Raw genomic sequence first — 22,732 nt, 5'->3', positions numbered from 1 at the left:
GGTATGGCAAGCTATGGCAGCTGCCAAGCCTGCCATACCTTTGGCTACAGGGGGACATAATAGAATGTACTTTTCATCGTGCCTGTTTGCTAAGGTATGGCAACATGACTGGTGTCTTGCACGTGCGCCCTCGCGCGCGTGCAAGACACCAGTCATGGTGTCCCCCGCCCACCAGGCCCCGCCCACCAGGCCGTGACGCAATGACGTCGTGTGTGTGAGCTGCGAGCTGGCGCTGTGCTGTAGTGTAGTGGGATCATTAGAATAGAATAGAAGTGGTAGTGGATGGTTAGTGGTGGTGAGTGAGTGAGGATGGCTTCACTCACACAGCAGCACCGTTATGGCTTGAAGAACAACCAAAACAACCAAAACAACAACAACAAGACGCTGTTCCACGTCAAACTCACCGACAGCGCCCTGCGCTCCCTGGAAGCCTACCAGAACCTCAAGGTATTTAGAGATCTTTATTCTGCTTAATTATGTTGGCTTAAAAAAAAGAGTAAGAAACAAAACAAATAACTTTTATTATAGCTGTATTATAGCATGTCTTATGTTTTAATACTTAATGTAACTTATAACGCGGCGGTGTTGTTGTTATTATACTTTGCAACAAGTTTTGCCACAGCAGGCACTTCAGCGTCCGTTGAGTCTGATTTATACCGATCTGCAAGCTCAGTGCCTGATGCGTGTATATGTCTGATCTGCAAGCCCACAGACAGCAGTGGCTTGAATGAGCTAGCATTTTTCTGCAAGCGAAGTAAACTGTTGTGTATATTTAGGGTAGGCCGCCTATATACATTTACACCGAGTCACCGACCGTTTATAACGGGGGCATTTATTTAGCAGATGCTCTGTCCAGACTCCAGAGAAACCTACAAGTGTGAGATCAGAATAAGCAGAGGAGCCTAAACATGAACTGTATAGGCAATTAAAACACAAGGTAAATAATCACATCAGTATAGTGCAGATTGGCTCTGTTTGCTGCCTGTTTGGACATAGCCTATCAAGTAAATAAGCTAAAGAAAATAGTGAAAATAGTCTACAATTAAGCTCACATTTATGCGTTTTGAGCTTGTAGATCAGCAGCTATATTTATCTCACTTTGATATAGGGCCTTTGGTGCAATTGTAGAGTGAAAGTCATGGAAAAGAGAAAAGCCTCCAACAAATGTCCACCACTGGGATCATATGAATTAGTTATAAACATTAGAACATGTGAGGGTCTGCTTGGTTGTGATTTAACCCCCATGCAGTTTAAAGTCTATCCCAGCGACCATTGGACCTGCTGCACTATAGACATGTTGTTGGAGTTGGGCAGAAACCTTGTATCTCCATATTTCAACTTTCTGTTTTTCTTTTTTCTCTCCATATAATGAATATCAAAAGGCAATAAAAAGATTGTGGTATAAAAGTGACCCTCCAACTTGTGAGCATTGGCTGTGCATTGTGGAGGAAATATATGTGATACTGCACACAAACTCAGGATACAAGAAGAACTGTTCCTTGAGAAATGGTAGAAATAGACTTTATATAAAACCCAACAAAATGACACCACAAACATCTAACATGGACTAAAATGTGATAATGTTGTAATAATGTTGACCCTGTATATATATTTTTTGTACATGAATGTCCTTAGGCTACTTGGTCATACTACAATGTAGCCTATCTATCTACAGGCGTTGTGTTAATATATTTGTTTTTCGAGATATGATGTTTCCACATGAGAGCAACAGTTTATTCTGCAGCACGAAGTACTGTTGATAAGTTGACTTATTTTAGATCTGACCCCCCCCCCCCCCTCCCCCCAGGATACCTGGGGGGAGGGGGGATCCACAATTTTCTGAAAACATTGACAGACATTGACCAAATGAACCTTGGGGGTCGCTGGTACGATTTCTTCTGAGATTGGGTTCTCTTCTGTGGCCAAATAGCTGGGCAACATATCAATTTGGTGGGTCCGTAACATGCAAATATTTGAGAGTCAGTTACTGAGATAAAAAAAACATACATATAGAATCTTCTGAAATGTGTCTCTCTTCTTGTCTCTGCAGGGATCCTTACCAGGTCAACCCTCTGTTTGTTTCAAAGGAAACCAAGGGGTAAGTTAAGGGAGAGGGAGTCTTTATAATTATTCACACAAGTGTTACAACACTGTTGCTACTGGGCTGTTTTTGGAGCGGTGAAAGCGCTCCCAATAGACAGGTATGTCCGTGGCTGGCTGGCTGGCTATGTGGCTGGCTGGGTATGTCTGTAGCCTGGCAATACCTTGAGTGGCCACACATGTTAAAGGAGGGGCGCTGTTGTGCAGGCACAAACACACACACACACACACACACACACACACAGATTCACCGCTCCACTTCGAACCGAGGTTTGATTTTGGAGCGGTGAAAGCGCTCCCAATAGACAGGTATGTCCGTGGCTGGCTGGCTGGCTATGTGGCTGGCTGGGTATGTCTGTAGCCTGGCAATACCTTGATTGGCCACACATGTTAAAGGAGGGGCGCTGTTGTGCAGGCACAAACACACACACACACACACACACACACACACACACACACACACACACACACACACACAGATTCACCGCTCCACTTCGAACCGAGGTTTGATTTTTGACAGATACATGCATGGCAGTGCACAACGCATATTAATCCTTACTGTCTGTCTGTCTGTCTGTCTGTCTGTCTGTCTGTCTGTCTGTCTGTATGTATCTATCTCTTGTGTCAGTGTAATGATAAAAACGTACATCTGCAGTTAAAACAGTTTAAAAAGCTTAATGCAAATGTTTTTGTTAAGCCAGCTATTTGTGGTGTTGACATATTAATTAATCCTCTCAATTCAATCAATTCAATTCAATGGGCTTTATTGGCATGATAAAACATTTTAACATTGCCAAAGGAAAAGTGAATCAAGACAATCAATCCAAAAAACAAAGAATCCTCTCTCACACTCCCTCTTACAGTCATTGAAGGAGGTACGGTCATAATGCAGGGGTTCCCAAATGTTTCAGCTCCAGACCCAAAAGAGACATTTGTCAAAATACGAAAGTTAGGACGAAAATAGCCTACATTATGAACCAATGAAGCCCTATTTAAAAAAATAGTGAAAATAGCCGAACTACAAGCTCATAGCGCGTCATGATGCAGGACGTTGTGAGCTTGTAGATCAGCTATTCACTATTTAAGACATTTTTTTGAAACATTTAAATCATCTTTATGGGTCCCTGTGTTTGGGAATCATTGCACTGTGCATCTGGTCAACCAGTTATATTTCTGTTGATAACCCAGTGGGGCTGTGTTGTAATGTTGGCTATCTTCCTGGTTAGCGTGTGCGTGCGTGCATGCGTGTGTGTGTGCACGTGCGCGCATGTGTGCAGGTTAGTGGGTCATCCTGCAGAGTGCAGACTGTGGAGAGGCTTTGTTAGATGAGTGAGCAGCGCTGCCTGGGAAAATGAGACTGGAGGGGGCAGGGTGGAGAGAGAGAGAGAGAGAGAGAGAGAGAGAGAGAGAGAGAGAGAGAGAGAGAGAGAGAGAGAGAGAGACTGACAGACACAGTGGCTGGCGTTATCAGTGAACTGTCTATAGCGTCTTTTACCACACGCACGCACACACGCGTGGTGGGGTTTGTGATGTGGAAGCTATATGTAACCTAATCTGTACAGACACAACCCAGATCATCTGTAGGCCTGAACATTAAAATCCAATTGGAACGAGTTCACTTTTCAAGTACGTTCATGTCGGCTGAGATGTGGGTGTAAGCATGTCTGCAGTCTGTCTCATATCTGGACAATTAACGGAGTAGTTGATAGCTTTATGAGTGGACTGGTGTCATTTACTGGTAGGCAGTGTTTCCCAAACACTGGGTTGGGAGTTGGGACCCGTTTTGTGTTGCAGAACCATTTTCATGGGTTGTGAATCTCCCTTTTTTTCCTACTGTATGTTTAAAACAAACATGTATTTCAAACTATTTTCTCAAAACAATTCTAATCAGAAATACAAATTAAAATGTAAAATAAATCATTCAAAAGATTTTCTGAATAAATAAATAGAAATTCCATAAATACAAATATCTTAAGAAATTGTGAAAATAGCTGATCTGCAAGCTTGTGTCGCGTGTATCTATATTTTCACTTTCACTGGTTGCACTTACTCACGCAGTGCAGCCACACGTGCAATTTCCCAGAATTGCACCTTTCTACTAGTTATTAAAATAGCTAAAAATAGCACAACTGCTATATTTTTTTTACTATTTTTGAAGATTTTAGTTATATAAACACACAACAATACAGTTTAGTTAGCCCTCGTTAGCCTCATTTTTATTTTATTTCAGTTAACTAAAATGTTTTTAGTTTTGTTCTTCTTTTTCTTCAAATTTCACAATTGTGTTAGTTTTATTTAACTATCACATAACCCTGTTCCAGCTCACATGGGGAGACGTCACACTGCTGGTGTGACGTCTCCCCATGTGAGCTGGCTTCAGTCCAAGCTGTCACGTTGCAGCAGGAGTCATGCTTTAGGACGTGTGTGTGTTTACTTGTATTAACCATTAAGAGCTGGAACGCATTTTTACTTTAATCAATGTTTTATGCTTTAACTATTGAAAAATAGCAGATCTACAAGCTCACAGTGCGGCACCGAGTTCCGCGAGCTTGTAGAAGGATTCTATAGATGTCTTCTAAATCCTTCTTCTAAATCAGTGGTTTTCAAACCTTTTCACGTCAAGGACCGCCAAAATTACATCTCAAAATATGTTGTTCCAGCCTTCCAGGGACCCTCAGAAGCAGAGATTTGAGTTGCAAAAGTTTGCTTTGAAAATTGTATATATTCAAAGATTGGGAAAAATGTCACGATTTTCCAAAAATAGCAGATCTACAAGCTTGCAGGACGGCACTCTGTGCCACGCTGTGAGCAATTCAGGTTAGGATACGTCATTCATAAGTTAGGTTTAGATGTTACTATAGGGGCCTGTCTAGTCTGTAAATTACAGTGGAAAGGGCCAACAAAAAGACTGCATTTTGTTTTACTAGTTTTGAAGAGCTTTGCCTTTGAAAGCATAAAGTAGGGCTTAAGTTGTAGATGGACTGTACTGTATATTAAACATCCTGTCTTTCTAACAAACCTCGTGGACAAAAGAGGCCTTCGGACCTCAGTTCTTGACCAAATGAATGTCTTGAGCTAATTACAGGATACTGTAATCCTGTGATTACACTATCCTAACTACAGGATACTGTAATCCTCTGATTATAGTATCCTAACTGCAGTCTGCGCTCAGCAGCAGCTTTCACTGTCTGGCCTCTCTGCCTGACTCATATATCATATCATATACTGTCTGCCTCACTCATATATCATATCATACATACAGTACATCACATACTGTATGTCTGACCTGCTGGTTCCATATTACCATCCTGTGTGTGTGTGTGTGTGTGTGTGTGTGTGTGTGTGTGTGTGTGTGTGTGTGTGTGTGTGTGTGTGTGTGTGTGTGTGTGGGGTTGTTGTTGACACTTTGGTGTGTGTGTGTGACTGTGTGTATTTAGCCCATCTCCCTACAGTGCAGTGAACTGTGTCTGTGTCTCTGGCCTACCCCAGTCATTATGACTCCTTTCCACTTCAATAACTGTGTGTGTGTGTGTGTGTGTGTGTGTGTGTGTGTGTGTGTGTGTGTGTGTGTGTGTGTGTGTGTGTGTGTGTGTGTGTGTGTGTGTGTGTGTGTGTGTGTGTGTGTGTGTGTGTGTGGTGGAAGATCACAATTTGGACTATTAACTAAAGGTCCTTCATGTATTCAACATACAGTATATTGCCATAAAAATATACTTAAAGGAGCTATAGTCAACTTTTTCTTGAAAAACGGTTCGAAAATATTTTATAAAATAAATTAAGCTTCTTATGTGTTTATTTTCAAAAATGACCACAAAAAGCGTAAAATAGTGATAAAATAATCATTTTGGCCGTTGTCGGGCTGACTTTGTTTACATCCCTCTTCTATTCTTTTGTATGGATTCCATATAAAAGAATAGAAGAGGCCAAGAGGGATGTAAACAAAGTCAGCCTGACAACGGCCAAAATGAAAAAGTTGACTATAGCTCCTTTAAAATTCTAAACATAAAACATTATGTAGAATGTGCCATTTCTCCGCGGTGCACTGCATTGTGAGCTTGTAGATGCTATTTTTGAATAGCTGAAGTGTAACAGCACTTGAGTGGAGTGAAAGGTAAAATATTTGCCCATGAGATGTGAATGGAAATGGAAATACTCGAGTAAATTAGAAGTATCTCGAAATTTTACTTCAGTATTGAGTATGTACTTTCCACCACTGCTTGTCCCCCTCCGTCCATCACACAAATTGATGAACATGTTTTGGTAGGGTTTGTGTCCATTTTGCGGGGAAACATCGCTCTTTCGACGAGTCATTCTTTCGACTATGAGCGTCGGCAGGTTAATTTGCATGAATTTAAACTGCTGTTTGTTATATGAGTCCATGCACACTGAGCACCATTATACGAGCAACATAATTATTTTTCGAAACCAGGTCAATGTTTCAGTGATTTTCCATCAACCTGTATGAATGAGGCATGAGCCAAAATAAAAGTTCAATGTGAAATATTTGCGTCAATGTTTTGACACACTTTAGCCACATTTAACCTGGCATCCCTGTTTTGGACATTTCATTTCAAAACAGTTCAAAAGCTCTTTGACATCTTGTGTGTGTGACCAGGCAGTGTATGTGGGGGTCCTGCTGTGTCACTGTTTTGTTTACTGTAAACATACAGTGATAATCCAGCCACGTTAATCACAACGGCATTCCATATTGTCAGGACAAAGGGAAACTGTTGAGGGATTACGCTCCTCTGCGCTTCAGTGGGCAGAGCTTATCATTGCTGTCAAGCAAAAACCTTGTATCTTCATTTTGTTGGTGCCACTCTCATGGGGCTCCTTCAGTGGAGCTCGCTGAGGGAGTGAGTTGTTTGATAAAAATGTCCTATAGGTCCAATTAGAATTTGAGGACTGTCGTGTTTTTAGGCCAGTTTTAACAGTCGATGGCGAATTGAGGCTTTTAATGGATGTTGGTAAGGTGTTCCACATTAGAAGTTTTTTTTTTTTTTTTTTTTTTCATGCTTGTGCCAAAAGGGGAACCAGCATTGGTGTAAAGTATCTAAGTTCATTTACTTAAGCATTCATGGGCAGATGTGACGTATGGGGGCTGGTGTAAATACTAGCAAAGAAATTGCCGACTTATTGTGTCTAAAAAGACAAATTTAGCCACTTGTATGCATGCCCCCACCCACTGAAATCAAAATACTAAAATCGCTAAAACCATAGAAAGCAGTAAATGAAAACATTTTAACGTTCATCTTTTCTTTTTCTCTAATTACAATCTAAAATATGAATCCTTTAAGTTTTTCCAATACTTTTACTTTTACTCCACTACATCTCGGATCCAAATATTGTACTTTTACTCCACTACATTTATTTGAAAACTTTAGTAACTAGTTAATTTGTTATTATTACAAAACATACATTAACCACATCAACCCTATATACATTTCGTCCATTTGATCTACAAGCTCACAATTCATGGCGATGCGATGCATTGTGAGCTTGTAGATCTGCTATTTTCAAAAGATTTTTACACATAATTTTGAAACCTTGAAATGGGACACTCTGCATAATGAGTACTTTTACAAGTACATTTTGAATTCCAGGCTTTTACTTGTAACAGAGTATTTCTACATTGCGTTATTGATACTTGTACTGAATATTTGAGTACTTTTTTCCACCACTGGGAACCAGGTCAGAGGAGCTCCCACCTTCAGACCCACTGCAAGTTGCTGTACTCTATCTTCCACCTTGAGCCATCCAACCACCATGGGCAGGTGGTTAGGAAGTGTAGCTCGGTTCCCCAGAAGGAGCGAGTGCATTCTCCGGCAACGGGATCTGCCTCTGCCAGAGAATGCGCTCGCTGTCCCTCCACATTTTGTGTGCAGTGGGTGCACAGTCTGTCTTCTGTTAGGAAGCAAAGGTCTGCCGGCTTTTCTCTATTGCGAGATTGCTCCGTACATAGTCGAGGCTTTCCTTGGTTTTGGATCAGTCACAGTGGTCAGGTATTCCGCTGCTGAGCATTCTCTATTTAGGGCTTCCCTCTCTCTCTTCCTATCTCTGTGAAAGTGCAAATGAGAAGGAATGGAAGGTGATTACAGGCTGGTGTTTGATTACATACGCTGTCTCCCACTCAAGACAGCAGCATTAATCACAGGCTGGCTGGCTGGCTGGCTGGCAGCGCATGTGGAACTGTGCACACAGAGAGCTGACCGCTGAGCGTCCATAAACACTGACTGATTGACTGTGAGATCGCACAGACAAGAGAGACATGCTCACACACACACACACACACACACACACACACACACACACACACACACACGTTAAAAATCTTTCGTTTTTTTCCTCATGCTCAATTTACCACCTTCTTTAAACACCTATCGCTCTCTCTTATTGTCTCTGCCAGTCCGAAGACTATGTTTTCACCCCTGTGCGTCCGTGTGTCTGTGAGCAGCTAATATCCGGCACCGTTGGACCGGACCGATCGGTGTGAAACTTTGTAGTCAGACTCGCTTGAGGACAGAGCAGAACCTCTGCCTCAAATGTTTCACATTGGCACATTACTCCCAATCTTTTGTTTTATCACACATTATCTCTACAGTCATGTGATCAAGACGTATCTGTCTGATTTAGTATTCCGTTTAGTATTCCCTCCTGATTGTCTAAGGTTGGCTTCCAAAGTTTGCGGGAGTGATGTATAATATGTCCCGATTTATCAGCTCCCATTCCTGTTGCTGATGACTGCCTTCCAAAGTTTGCGAGCCCGGGAAATATAGGAAACCTGGCCTGGCGGAGACCTGGGCTCTCTGCACACTTTTCTAGTTACCAGCCCCTCCACACACAAATGCCCCACCCCCCACCAACCCCTCCCCCCTCTCTCTGCATGTCACTTGGTCACAGACAGACAGACAGACACATTGTGTGTTCCATTGTGGTGGCTGGTGGTTGGGAACGCTCCGTTGTGGATCAGCTTTTAATGTCATGTTGAGGCCTGGTGGCTCTGGGAACCAGCACAGCTCTGGCTGCTTTAAGAGTCTGCCATGATGATACGATGACAACTACTGCTTACTGCTTGTGTGTGTGTGTGTGTGTGTGTGTGTGTGTGTGTGTGTGTGTGTGTGTGTGTGTGTGTGTGTGTGTGTGTGTGTGTGTGTGTGTGTGTGTGTGTGTGTGTGTGTGTGTGTGTGTGTGCGGCATGTGCATGTGCGTGCGCCAGAGGGTAGCCAGCGATGGGCAGAGGAAGAGGTTGCCTGCCCAGTTTGAGCCCTTGCCCGCTGCTGAGAAAGAAATACAAAAAATATAAAAAGGACCCCCTGACGTCTCTGCTTAACGATAGATGGACTGGCAGCAAATCACATTTCCCCCCAAAATCCCTGCTGCCTAAGTGATTAATGGGCCATTGCATAAGAATAGATGACTGGGCAGCAATTCACGCCCTCAACAACACAAAGCAGTTTCCTCCCCAATCCCCCATGTCCTTATTTCTTATTATTAAATCACTCTGCCAATGACAAATGCGTTGAAATTGTGATGCTCTTGGACTGTTTGTCCGGTACTACAGTTTTTGCCCTTTGGGGATTAGCCTGTTATTGTTCTTTGTACTAGCTGAGACTCTGACGTGTGTTGCAGTCAGGCTGTCGGGAAAGCATGCGTGTCTGCGTTTTATCTTTCCCATCCGCATTACTCCGACGTTGCGTTCGTCCAACTCTCCCCATTACTAACCCTATCTCTAACCCTAACCCGGTCCCTAACCCTACCCGCACGCGTAGCTGTACTCGGACTGACGCAGGCATTGACACTAAGGCTTGCCCATCTGCCCCCGGCAGGTAAATAAAACGTCTGGGCAGGTGAAGTTGGCTTTCAGGTTGCCCGACCGGACAAGTGATCATTTGAGAGGGGACGCAACTGTCTATAAACACAAAACGAGATATCTGTCTAAACACTTGAACGTGTCTGGTCTGTGGAATGTAACAAGTGTGAAACCATAGACATAATAATCATAGGTTTTTCGTATTTGGATTTGGAGGTATTGAGGAATTACTTTTTTTGTTATCGCACAACCCCAGAAAGTAAAGAAATAAGTGTTAAATTGAGCGGAAATTAAACTCTTACCTATCATTTTATAATGGACAATTTACTTTTCGGGGCAAGTGAGCATAACCTCCGGGCAAGTAGAACATGACCTGTACTTGCCCGACAGGCAAGTGCCTCAGAGACCTTAGTGTCAACCCCTGTGACGTGTGCCCCCCGTCGGGAAATACAATTCAGGATGAATCAAAATGAACAACATTTGACTTGAGCTTGAATTTGGTCGGTAATCAACATTATCTTCAGCCGTCTTTTGTGCACCTGCACTTTAATTCGGTGGTGTGTACATACATGTATGTGAAGGAAATGTGCACACGTTGCGTTTTCCCAAGGCTGCCATAGGCCGTTGTTGCGCCCCGGGGGTGGGGGCTGCATGCCCTGCCAAAATGTTAATCCTAGCTCTGCCCCTGGCGTGCATGTCTGAGATGTTTAAGACCCCACACACTGGCCCAACGTCAGCATCTGTGGCCGTGGCGCTCGCCAGCCAAGACGTTCACTGTGTAATGTGAGCATGTGGCTTTATTTGGTTGTTAAAATCCAACTGATGCAACATTCTACATTTCACTTTTGTTTTCACCGTCGCAAGCCTGAGGGAAATGGGCATGCCGACATGTTCACGCGTGTGTTGTTTTAAAAAAAAACGTCAAGCTCTGTTTTTAGCACCATACCTACCAGCCGATTGTGCGGTGTGTAGATAAAGCTGCATTCAGCAAACTTTTCACACCTTAGTTTCACCTGACTGATGTGATATCCAGACTTCAGTGAACATTAACAGTCAAGACAAAACAACATTTGTCTGACAGCTAGACTTTGGAAAGTCCTCTCCCCAGTAGGCAGTAGTACTGAGATGGGATTCATGGCTCTTTGAAGTGAGCTGGATCTCTGGGATCCGTTCCTTTCAAAGAGCCGTTCAAAAGACTGGCTCATTTTAGTTACTAGTTACTTTGTAGATTTTGATTAAAATTACAAATCACTTCAACCTTATACATTTCGGCCATATATACATTTCGGCCATTTGAAAATAGCAGATCTACAAGCTCACATGTGAGCTTGTAGATCTGCTATTTTCAAATGACTTTTCTACATCTTATTCATTGGAAAACTTGTGAAATGGGACATTCTGCATAATGAGTACTTTCTACTATTGGTACTTTAAGTACACTTTGATACCAATACTTTTACTCAAGTACATTTTAATTCCGAACTTCTACTTGTGGTAGAATATTTCCACGTTGCAGTATTGATACTTTTAATTAAGTAAAGAATTTGAGTACTTTTTTTTACACCACTGTTCATTAGAAAGGAACGGCTCCCTGGCCTACTGCGAACCGGATCCCATCGTTCATTTCCAAGAGCCGTTCAAAAGACTTGATTCGTTCGCGAACGACCCATCTCCAGTACTGATGGCATGCACACGCATTAATCCAATTCCCATGCAGAGTGACTCGGGGGGGTTCAGAGTGACTAAGCCCCCCTGTTGTTCGCAGGGCAGCGGTGGGGACGACCACAGCCATGACAGACAGAGCAGGATGTCATGGCACTGCTCCTTTCCACGTTCTGGGAGGAGACAGGAGGGAGGGGGCTACGGGCTAGAACAAAAGACAGCCTGTTTGCAGAAGGCCATTTAGTCAGTCTGCTGAGGATGTGGAAACAATATGATGCACGACTTGTTACACCAGTGTTTGACAAACAATGGCTCGCGGACCCATTTGTGGGCAGTGAGTAAAAATATATATAATCTGGAGAACGTTTGTTAATGTTTGAAAATGTTTTGCCTGTACATACCCAAATTAGGAACGGAAATAACAGTTGAAAGTAAAAAGATTGCCGATATATCGGCCTAACTATAGCGTTGATGTTGGGCCTAATTTTCTTTTTCTCTACTTCATCCTACAAGAGTGGCACGCAAACGTAGTAAAAATAGCAGATATACAAGCTCACAACACATTGCAATGTGACGCTTGTGAGCTTATAGATATTTTTACAGTTTTCTTTTTATCATAATAAACAATAACCCTTTTGGTCATATGGGGTTTCCACCCAACAGTGTCAGTGACAATAAGGTTTAGCCTCTGACCATAACACCACCCACAATCACGGCACTCTCTCCATTTTGGTTCGATAAAGGTCAGGAAAGTGACCCCTGTGTTCCCTGTAACGTCTCATAAACATGCAGAGGTATTTATGACATTTTTGAGGGCTCGTTTATGAGTAGTCACCAGTTCCATGCTGTACAACAAGGAAGGGCTTTTTTAAACAAACCAAAAAACTAACAACAACAAAATAATTATTATCAATCAATCATTTTGATAAGATTCCAGAGATGCGGTGGAGGCTCAGGACAGGACAGGAGGTGGAGCGGCCGCGGAAAGGGAGGGTTCCCGGTTCGATCCCAGGCTCCCCCTGCGTTAACGTTGAAGCAATCTGGAAACCCATTCGGTTAAAGGAAAAATAACTTTATTTTCTTTGTTTTTGACCTCTGGGGTACAACATCCTATTTTATGTTATCATTAACTCAGATTTGGATCCTTTTCAGTCACTCCTTCCGGGTTATTTTTCAATTTGATTCATAGCCTCTCTTCTTTGGATTGTAATTGGCTGCTTGCGAGTGCCAGTTTTTGGCATCGTTACACAGGATATGGCACAAGACATGGCCTTAATGAGGAAATTAGATCTTAAGGTGTGTGTGTGTGTGTGTGTGTGTGTGTGTGTGTGTGTGTGTGTGTGTGTGTGTGTGTGTGTGTGTGTGTGTGTGTGTGTGTGTGTGTGTGTGTGTGTGTGTGTGTGTGTGTGTGTGTGAATTTGTTTCTTCCTGTCTCCCACAATACAGTATTAATATCTACTCTCAAACTCAACTGTCACATGCAGTCACACTACATTAGTCACATTTACACCTACTGTACACATTGAAGTACTTGTGGTCTCTTTGGTCATCAGGGGGACACGGTGGAGGTGACATTATTGATGACGTTACTGATCACTCGTTTCAGACATCGTTATTTTGTTCTAGCTTTTAATTTATTTTGCGGCTTAATGGTTGGTCATTGGTGTGTGAATGGGGGAATGTGATGCACATTGTAAGGCACTTTGGATAAAGTGTATCACCATCTATGTCCCCTAAATCTTTGTATCTGTCCATCCGTGGCTGTCCGCGGTTCATATCGCAATAAATGTTGCCAACTACCTTTAATCTAAATAATAAAGGACACCCGGTGATCAGCCATGCCTTGATGCCCAAAAATCACAATCAATGTGAAGTGAGCGGTGCCTTTTATAGATAGAGTCAATGCTCATAAGTGTAATATTGGGCATGACTGACGTAATCAATATTATGTCAGAGATCCACAGGGAAGCTGTGCCGTTATCAGACACTGTCTTGTTTTGTTTTATTTTATATTGAGGCACTCAAACCCTAATTGGAATCACATGTTGAGAGGCCTCCAAACACTATGTACATGACACGCACGCACGCACGCACGCGCACACACACCCACACACACACACACACACACACACACACACACACACACACACACACACACACACACACACACACACACACACAGAACGGCTTATTCAAACATAAAGTTTAGCAAATATCCTTACATAAGTTGGCGGGGTTGAAAGTTGAAATGTGTTGGTAGTTATTCACCATGTATCTAACCTGATTAAACTAACAAGATTATAAAAAATGTATGTGTTGTAGACTAGAGTGCCTGAGGGAGCCAACGTTTGCACGATGGTGGGTGCGTGTGGTGTAGAGTTCACAGTAAAATATAGCATTAATTTAACAAATGGAACCAAATCCGGTAATGCTGAGGATTGTGTTGAGTTTGGTCTCGCTGCAGTGGTGTACAGGAATTAAGTACATTTACTCTAGTGCTGTGCACAAAACGTACTTATGTACTGTACATGTTTTGCGTTTGAGGATGACCTTTTTTCCTCCCTTCCACTTCACTATAGTGTCAAGAGAAATAACATACTTTTGAATCCACTACATTCCTAGGAAGGACCTCCTGGATCCAAACCTAAAAAGATACATTATGATTTAACCACTTAAGATCTATCTATTGTATTTAAAAATAGTGAAAATAGCCTGGATGAAATGGATTTCTGCTCCCTGATGTAATTGTAACTTCACAACTTTATTGTCCAACAGAGGTCGGAGAATCAATAGTCTTGCGTAGCCAAACAACTATTCCACAATCTCTGAATGCTATATAGAGTCTGGAACTACAGCTCCTGAACGGCGAGTAATGGAAGCTGGCATTTCCCTTCATGAAAATATATTTTAAATCATTATTTCTCCTAAGCAGCAAGCTAAATATGCTTAGATGATTTTATTTTATTTTAGGATAAATGTGCGTGATGTTAAAAACGCAACGGAAGTGGGGAGGAGGCTTCACTTCTGCTTTATCCGGATACTCATCATCAGACCTCCGTCGCCCTAGACTGTATGACGGGAGCAACTGCAAATCGTCAACAGTCTGGCCACGCAAGACAAGAGAATCAATTAGTAGTAACCGATTCATCTTAGAATCGCTACATTTTCCATGCACACCTCTACTTTCTATCATATTGTGATGTGATGTTGGGAGGCCATAGCTTAAAAACCCCAGGACAAAAATCCACTTGTCCTAGACAATTTGCCCTCCTGGCCCCCAAACTGTGGAATAAACTCCCTGTTGCACTTAGAACTACAGACTCACTCTCTAGCTTCCGCCGTGGACTGAAGACTCACCTCTTCAGACTCCACCTAACCCTCCCCTTCCCTCAGTGACCACCAATGACCATACATAGCATTTTTAGGTTTTAGAATCTTTTTTTACTAATTAGGTGCGTGGTCTACCTAATGTTATTGTTTTTCTAGATTGAGATTCCTATGCCTTGTTATATTGTTGTTGATGTACTGACATATTATCTTGCTTATTAAATTGATGTATTACCTGCTTATTGTAAGTCGCTTTGGATTAAAAGATTCTGCTAAATGCCTAAAATTGTAATTGTAATTATAAAATTGTGTTGAGAGGCCGTCTGATAAACAGAAGGTCACCGCTTCACCTCCCAACCCCAGTCTATGTTGTCCAAGTGTCCCACTTAACCCCTAACTGCTCCCCCGAGGACTCATCATAACCAGCTATAGGTGAAAACCCAATTCCCCTTAATAATAAGGACTAACAAGGCAATGGAACCAAAATCAATGAGTGTTCTCCGAGAGTGTACAAAATGGAACCATATTATGGACCTATAATTTCCTACAATCTCTGAGTTAAATGAAAACACAGAGGACTTGTGAGAGAAGCCCATGCTTCCCCCTATGACATCTGCTGGTGACGAGGACGGAGCCACCAGGACCATGCTAACCCCCAGTGACATTGATTACAATGTGAATGGAGAGCCAGAGAGAGAGAGAGAGATTGACGGGTGGAGGGCGCCGACGGCTCCCGTCTGGGAGCGGATGTGTAGTCAGAGTGTGGGCGTATAAGAGGGGTCGAGGTCTCAGTCTGCAGCCACCTCCAACTCTGTCTCTTTTAGCTCTACTCCTGACCTCTCTGAGGGGGAGGAGGGGTCACTGAGCATTATTGAGGTCGTAGGGTCATTCCCAAGTGTAGGGGAAGACGCTCTGGTCAAACAGCAACTCTACAAGCTCACCTGCAAGATATAAGTGAGCTTGTAGATCGACTATTTTTGGCTAAGAAAACAAGTCTTACAAGTCTCACAGCTACAGTTGCATCTCAGCCAGGTCCGTTTCACTAAGACTAGATGGCTCAAGTGGTTAAATAAATGTGTTTCAAACTATTTTTTATATATCTTTTAATCGTCCATCTCTTTTTCCAAATTTCCACTCCAAAAATCATCAAAGACCAGAAGTGAACCACAGATTCCCTGAATATTTCACTTGAAAGGCGGGCAATAAATATTTAATTATTCATGGTCAGTTGGATTCTTTCTTTGGAAGTGCCAAGTCCTTTGTTGAGAGCGCTGGCCCGTCTTGCGTTCAGGGTTGCAGTGTTGTTGTTACTCTCAGGAGAATCACACTCAGGGGCCCTCATTGCTGCCCGGGGCCCGATGGCTGGGAATGAGACATGCTCAGCGGCCTTAGTGCTGCTAGGGGCCCTGATGGCTGGGAATGAGACATGCTCAGCGGCCTTAGTGCTGCTAGAGGCCCCGATGGCTGGGAATGAGAGAGAGAGTGAGAGACAGCCCAGTGGGGGGTCTGGACTGGAGGGGTCTGCCCGCCCGTGGGGGTGGTAGGAAGAGATGTCACTGGCTAAATGCCAGGAAGTCTCCCTTCTGGCTTCACTGCATGACCATGCAGGACACACAGCGAAATCATCAGTGTTTGTTTTAAAAAACACTTAATAAAGGTGGTGAAATTATATTTGTTTTGTTAAAATAAGTGTTAAAGTGGCACTATGTAACATTCTTTGATGAGTTCTGCCCAATCTGTATGGTAGAGTATGTATGTTAATACAAAAATATCTAAATTTACAAAGTAACTTGTAACTATGGTTTTCCAATAATTGTAGTGGAGTAATATGTACAGCATTTGCCTCTGAGACAGAATGGTATGTGGGGTATTGAAAAAATGTGCATACTCGAGTAAAGTAAAAAACAAACAAATAACAATCTTAAGTAAATGTACTTAGTTACTTTCTCACCCCGTGGCACCATCCTGTGAACATGAGGCCCATCAATCATGCATTGTGCTTGGTGAAGAGGAAGGAAGTGAAATATGGTGAAATATCTCCTGAATGCTTTCATGCCCGACTGAATCCTGTCCTTTGTTGTTTTTAAATCGATGCTGGAGGATGATGCCAGCGCTATCAAATATTTACGTTGGCGTCTGTCAGCAGAGAAGAGCGTTCCCCTTGCACAGCTCCTTAAATGTCTGACATTAACCATTTCATTGATGCCGCTGATTTAAACACAGCATTCGACATTATTGTCACTGTACATGTGTAAAGAAGTGTGTAAATAATTGTTTTGTGCAAGTTGGATTGTTTCTGTTTTCAGTAAGAGAAAAAGAAAAGAAGATTTTAAGTTGCTCGATTCTCTATTACTATATTTGATATTCATTTTATCAGACACGCCCCCTTCCTATACAAACCCATTGCAACTTCAAACACCATTTTAATCATGATAGATTCGTTGAAAACACCCGTCCTTGGTTCTGGTGACACATACTGCCCTCCTAAAGTACCATGCATAGTAGTACTTAAGGACCGCAGGAATACACAAGAAACGGAAGGGAGAGTGATTTAATCCGGATAAAAAACGATAAGAACGTACGTACACATGAACTACCCGTGGCGAACTTGTGTCAACCGTGGGGGCAGTAGAGGGAGAAATGTTTCGTCTTTTTTTCTTGTATCCATTTCGTAGGAGGAAGTAAAAAAACAAACAAAAAAATCACAAGTACACGCTGAACAGTGAACAGGCCAGGACGCAGACCCGCATGTCAGCCTAATCAGCGCTCTCTACCAGCTGAGCTCTCTCGAATGCGTCTCTCTCCACTCCCGTGCACGCGATTTTTGCGGTTTTGGGTCGGTTTGGGTGGCTACCGTGGCTCATTAACTGTCGGCGGCGCCCCCCCTTGAGATTGCGCTCTAGGCGGTCGCAACTTCATGTGTCCACGATCCATTCTCCAATCCTTTTTATATTATACCCAGACAGCACAGTGACTAGCGCCGAAGGTTAGTGTCGTTCAATCCGAGTGTATCCTCCAAGGGTGTCTATAAACCTCTCTGTCAACAATGTAGGTGCTATGTATGTAGCATGTAGCATTTGCTCATTGGGAAGATGCATTTGGGTGCCATCTAGTGGATATAGTATGTACATATAGGCTTTATTGAACCCTGTTACACAGAGACCGTACGGTAGTATGAATGTCAACGCAATTACCGTACGTACTGTCTCGCCCCCAAACGTACACAAAATCAACCATACGTAACTATAAATGGCCCTTAATATGTGAGCTGGCCGTGTTTTTTCAATGACTTTTTTTCATGTATTTGATCAAATTAAAATCAAATAATCTAAATACTGAATAAAGCAACTTAAACACTGTCCTGGGTGGTCCCAAAAGCCTGATTAGGCTAGGCGATGAAATGACCAAAAGTTTTTTTGAAAATGAAATATTCCTTTAAAGTCATTACTATAGTTCAGTGGTTTCCAAACTTCTTTCCATGGAGCCCCCCTTCTAATATCTGAGACTCCTCCCCCCCCCACACACACACACACCATACACACGCACGCGCACGCATGCACACACACACACACACACACACACACACACACACACACACACACACACACACACTTGTGTTTTTTGGTAAAGTTAATACGCCCTATGTGCCCCTTTGTTAATAATAGATACCCATTACTCCCCACAAGGGAAATTCAGTATTTTCAGCCCAACCCAGCTGATTCGCTGCCCACAAGGAGCGCGTGAGCAATTAGGGGTTAAGAGGCTTGCACAGGGACACACATCGACATTGCTACCCTGGCCTGGAATCGAACCTGGGACAACCAGGGGCTGTGGTTCCCCAGGCGGGCTCCCTAACCATTCAGCTATGCCACCCCAGAACATACAGGCAGCAGTTATGGTGATTTTACTGGCATGAGTTGTGTAAGTAAAAATTTAAAGAAATTGGACTAAGTCCGGACCTTTGGACCTTTGTGATCTTTGGCGTCCCCCAAGTGGGGCCTGGACCCCAGGTTGGAAAACACTGAGGCCGAGTTGTGGGGATTCCCTGCGTCAGCAGCTCAGGGGCCCTATGGGGCCCTCAACACTAAAATGCACTAATGCATCTCCAGCTGAGAGGTGGCCTCATTCTTCCAGTTAGTGTAAACTGTGAGGGCCATTTTTTTCATGTTTGCGTTTGAACAAGGCCTTTGTAGTTTTATGACAGTGTTACGTTGGCTCTTAAATTGTTTACAGATCAGCTCCCATACACGGTTGCCGTGAGATGGTGTGTGTCATTAGATCAGTTGTGTTAATTTAGATCAGGTGCAATTCTTTCATTTAGACAGGACACGAACGGGAGTGTTTCGCTGTTACGTGTCATCTGTTCAACACCCAACTCTAACCCTTACCCTAAACGTAACCTCTGTGGGGTGAGTGGCTAACCCTCCCGACGCTCCTTTGTCGAAATGACGGTCGTTCGAAAGAGCAAGATTTCCCAGACACGAACATGGCCCCTTCCCTTCCTGGATTGGCGGGGTTGAAAAGCAGTTGACCCTGGCTCTGTCTCTTATGAGACATCCTGTTACTTTTATTCAATAAACAATTTATTCAAACATCAGTTTATAGGGAGTGGAGAGAGAATTAAAAAAAAGAAAAAGAAGTTTTAATAAAACCCTTGGTGCCAGCTGTTCTCCCAGTCCCAGTTTCATGAGTGTTTGCACAACGAGGAGCATGAGATTGCTTTGACAGATTTCGTAGGTGTTTTAAGATGGGTGGCACCAAACAGAAAGGGAAACGTTTTTTTTTACAGTGTTTCATTTCTTTTGTCACAGCGTTTGTTGAAATGTCAACGCTGTGTTGTTTTGCAGCTAAATGATCCTAGAACAAAAATACATTAATCACATAGTCAACCAAAGTTTTATTAGTGTGGTTGCCCTGCAGTACTTTTATTCCATCTCTTCCATCGTCTCCTAAGTAAAACCTTTTTTGCCGTGCTACTCCTCCTCCCACAGTTTTGGTGGCACACGCTTGGGCCATATGTAAAACCAACCTACTGAACCGGCACATGCATGCATGCTATTTTGCTAAGAGAAAAGTTATATAGTTTCATTTATATACATTTATTTGTGAATTAATATTCTACATTGACTTTAATTTCAAATTAAACTTTTCCCAAATATGGAGATGACTGACAACATCATAGATCATCATAGACCACATGAGACTGACACAGTTTGTCCATACATGGCTTTCCAAGATATTGACTTAAAGTTATACCATGTAACTTTCTTTATAAAACAAATCTTAAAATTGTCCTAACTGTTAAATCGCTAAAGTTTTAGAACACCCACTCCGTTATTTTCAGCTTCTAAAGCCTTCTCTTTATATGTTTTCTATGAGCCGTGAGGGGGAGAATTTCGCGGCAAAATTACGTCATCTGCATCATCTGTATACGTTGTGTATACGTTGGCCAATCACATCGCGGATCATGCACACATGATACACTACCGGCCAATCACAGCCAGTGTTGCCAGACGTACGATAATTATCGTATTTGTACGATAATTTGACCCTCTGTACGATGTACGATCAATAATTCCAAAAATGCCCAAATGTACGATAATTTCGGCATATCACCAAAAAGAGCGTGAATTCACTATTTTCCCTGGCTGCTGATCTGGGATCTGGTTTGGCTTCTCAAAATAAGCCAGGAAATCAGTCAATCTGACCCTATATCTGTACTTAGAGGCATTAAAATCACCGGTTGCATCTTTCCAGACCAGTTTCAGGCTTTTATTTGTGTAAGCTCCAGGAAGTTGCCTGCCTCCACGCAGCATATCTGATGCGTTTTTGTCACGCATGAGTCTCAAACAAGGTCGTTTCTTACACTAAAGACGCATTTTTGGGTGAAATGACGTTTTTACGCGAGTGATTTCTCTTTTTTGTCTGTGTACGATAGTTTCATGTCAAATATGATAATTCTGAGCCTCCGGTACGATAATTCAACATTTCCCATCTGGTAACACTGATCACAGCCTATCTGCCGTCCCTTCAGGAAGTATCCTGCCTCAGCTACAGTGTTTACGATGGTGTACGACGAAGACAAAATTAATTTGCGAAATTCACGTCACGGCAACCACACTTGCAATTTCCAATTGCATATTTCTAGTATTATATTATAATTCTTCTTTTCACGTTATTCCAACCAGTTCCTTTCCCCTCCATCAGGCGCCCCGGCTGGCCAGGGGGAGGCAGTATAGAGATCAGTATTACTGCATGTTTTTTGTGAGGGTACATACCCTAGGAGATACAGGGAGAACATGCAAAACTGAGGACTTTCCTGCGCAGAAAATCAAGCCACCTGTGCAGCCACAACGAAGGCAGTCTTACAACATCTCTGTCATTCAGTACTACACTATCAGGGCAGCATGGATAGTGTTTAGTGTGTTGGCTCCTGCAGGGAAGGCCTGCATGCACAGACATGCTGTGGTTTGATAAGAGAATACAGTCGACTAGGCGTGTCTGTGACTCTGTGCTGCTCTGTTGCCACTGCAGACTGCACGCCTGAGAACAAACACCTGAATCTGAATTATACCACTCTGGAAGACTGAGAAGGTCCTGATGAATAACCATTGGCTCAACACATGTTGCATATCGTTGCTGTCACTTTGGTGAAGGTGCTATATTAATGCACTGTCTACCATTTAATACGTTGCTGTCACTTTGGTGAAGGTGCTATATTAATGCACTGTCTACCATTTAATAGGCCCCCTAGTTTCCCCCTGTACACCAAGTAGGCCTATCCTCGCCAAATAAACTCCCTATGTGTTGCAAGTGGCTGTCTCTATAGTACTGTAGGTCATCACTGTGTTATCTTTTTTCTGTGTGTTAATAAGCATGTGCAGCAGTTCTGTGTGTGTGTGTGTGTGTGTGTGTGTGTGTGTGCGTGTGTGCGTGTGTGCGTGTGCGTGCATGCGCACATGCGCGTGTGTTTGTTGTGTGTGCGCGTGTGGCCCTGGAGGTTGTGCCATGCTCCAGTGTGTCTGCCAGGGGATGTGAGGCACGCCTCACTGGAGCAGCCTCTTCAAAACACTGTTTACCCAGGATGATTTATTTAAAGATGTACTCCTCTCCTCTGTGTGCAGGCGTGTGTGTGTGCGTGCGTGCTCGGCACATATGATCCCGTGGGAGAGTTCAAAACGCACCAGCCTATGGTGCATTATACGAATTTAGAGAAACGGTCTCTTTCTCAAGACCTAACATTAACATAGAAGCTGCATTTCTCAATGCGTGGCTGCCACACTGGGCTGTGATCCATTGATTTGTGCAGATTACAACAGCTATGATGCAGCTGGCAGCAGAGAGCGGCATCTCACATTCTGCTGACTGGGTCATTTTTCTCCCTCTGTGATGAGATGACCAGTTAAAGACTTGAAAGCAAACACTGGCTGCTGTTCAAACTCTACACAATAGGATCAGTTTTTTCTCCCTGCTGGTTCTCAACTTCTGACGTTGAGAACAACTTTTTCAGGCTGCATGTGCTCATAGGACAGAAGCCACTGTTTGGGATATGTTTTAACCATTTTCAGACAAAGAATGATCCCACATTTTCTAAAATGGTGAAAATATAGCAATGCCACCGTATGCCACCGTATCAGATGGTTTTGTGTTTGTCTTCCTCTCATAGTACATAAAGATCCCAGTGTCTGCAGAAGGGGCTGATTCAAGCTCTACGGTACGTGTCTTCTCCTTCTACCTGTCCACGGACAGCAAGGACCAGCCTCAGGCCAGCTTCGACTGTGTCCACCAGTATGTCTCCAGGTAAGAACATGAACACTGTCCACCGCGACCTGG

The 22,732-nt window shown here is 43.0% G+C and overlaps 1 protein-coding gene across 1 annotated transcript in view; it reads left to right on the top strand.

Moving 5' to 3' along the window:
* The first annotated feature begins 281 nt into the window (after positions 1-281).
* The window catches only part of LOC308288543 (RNA polymerase II elongation factor ELL-like), a 38,655-nt gene continuing 16,204 nt past the window's right edge, over positions 282-22,732 (top strand). The window contains exons 1-3 of the mRNA XM_080730005.1: positions 282-447; positions 2,051-2,098; positions 22,566-22,699. Coding sequence (XP_080586131.1) covers positions 310-447; positions 2,051-2,098; positions 22,566-22,699 — 320 coding nt within the window. The 5' untranslated portion in view covers positions 282-309. The remainder of the gene's footprint in view (positions 448-2,050; positions 2,099-22,565; positions 22,700-22,732) is intronic.

The sequence above is a fragment of the Nannobrachium achirus genome, assembly GCF_963921795.1.
Source record: "Nannobrachium achirus genome assembly, chromosome: 7".
Taxonomy (NCBI): Eukaryota; Metazoa; Chordata; class Actinopteri; order Myctophiformes; family Myctophidae; genus Nannobrachium; species Nannobrachium achirus.
Note: the sequence above shows the minus strand (reverse complement) of the source record. Positions and strands in the feature narration are given on the sequence as shown.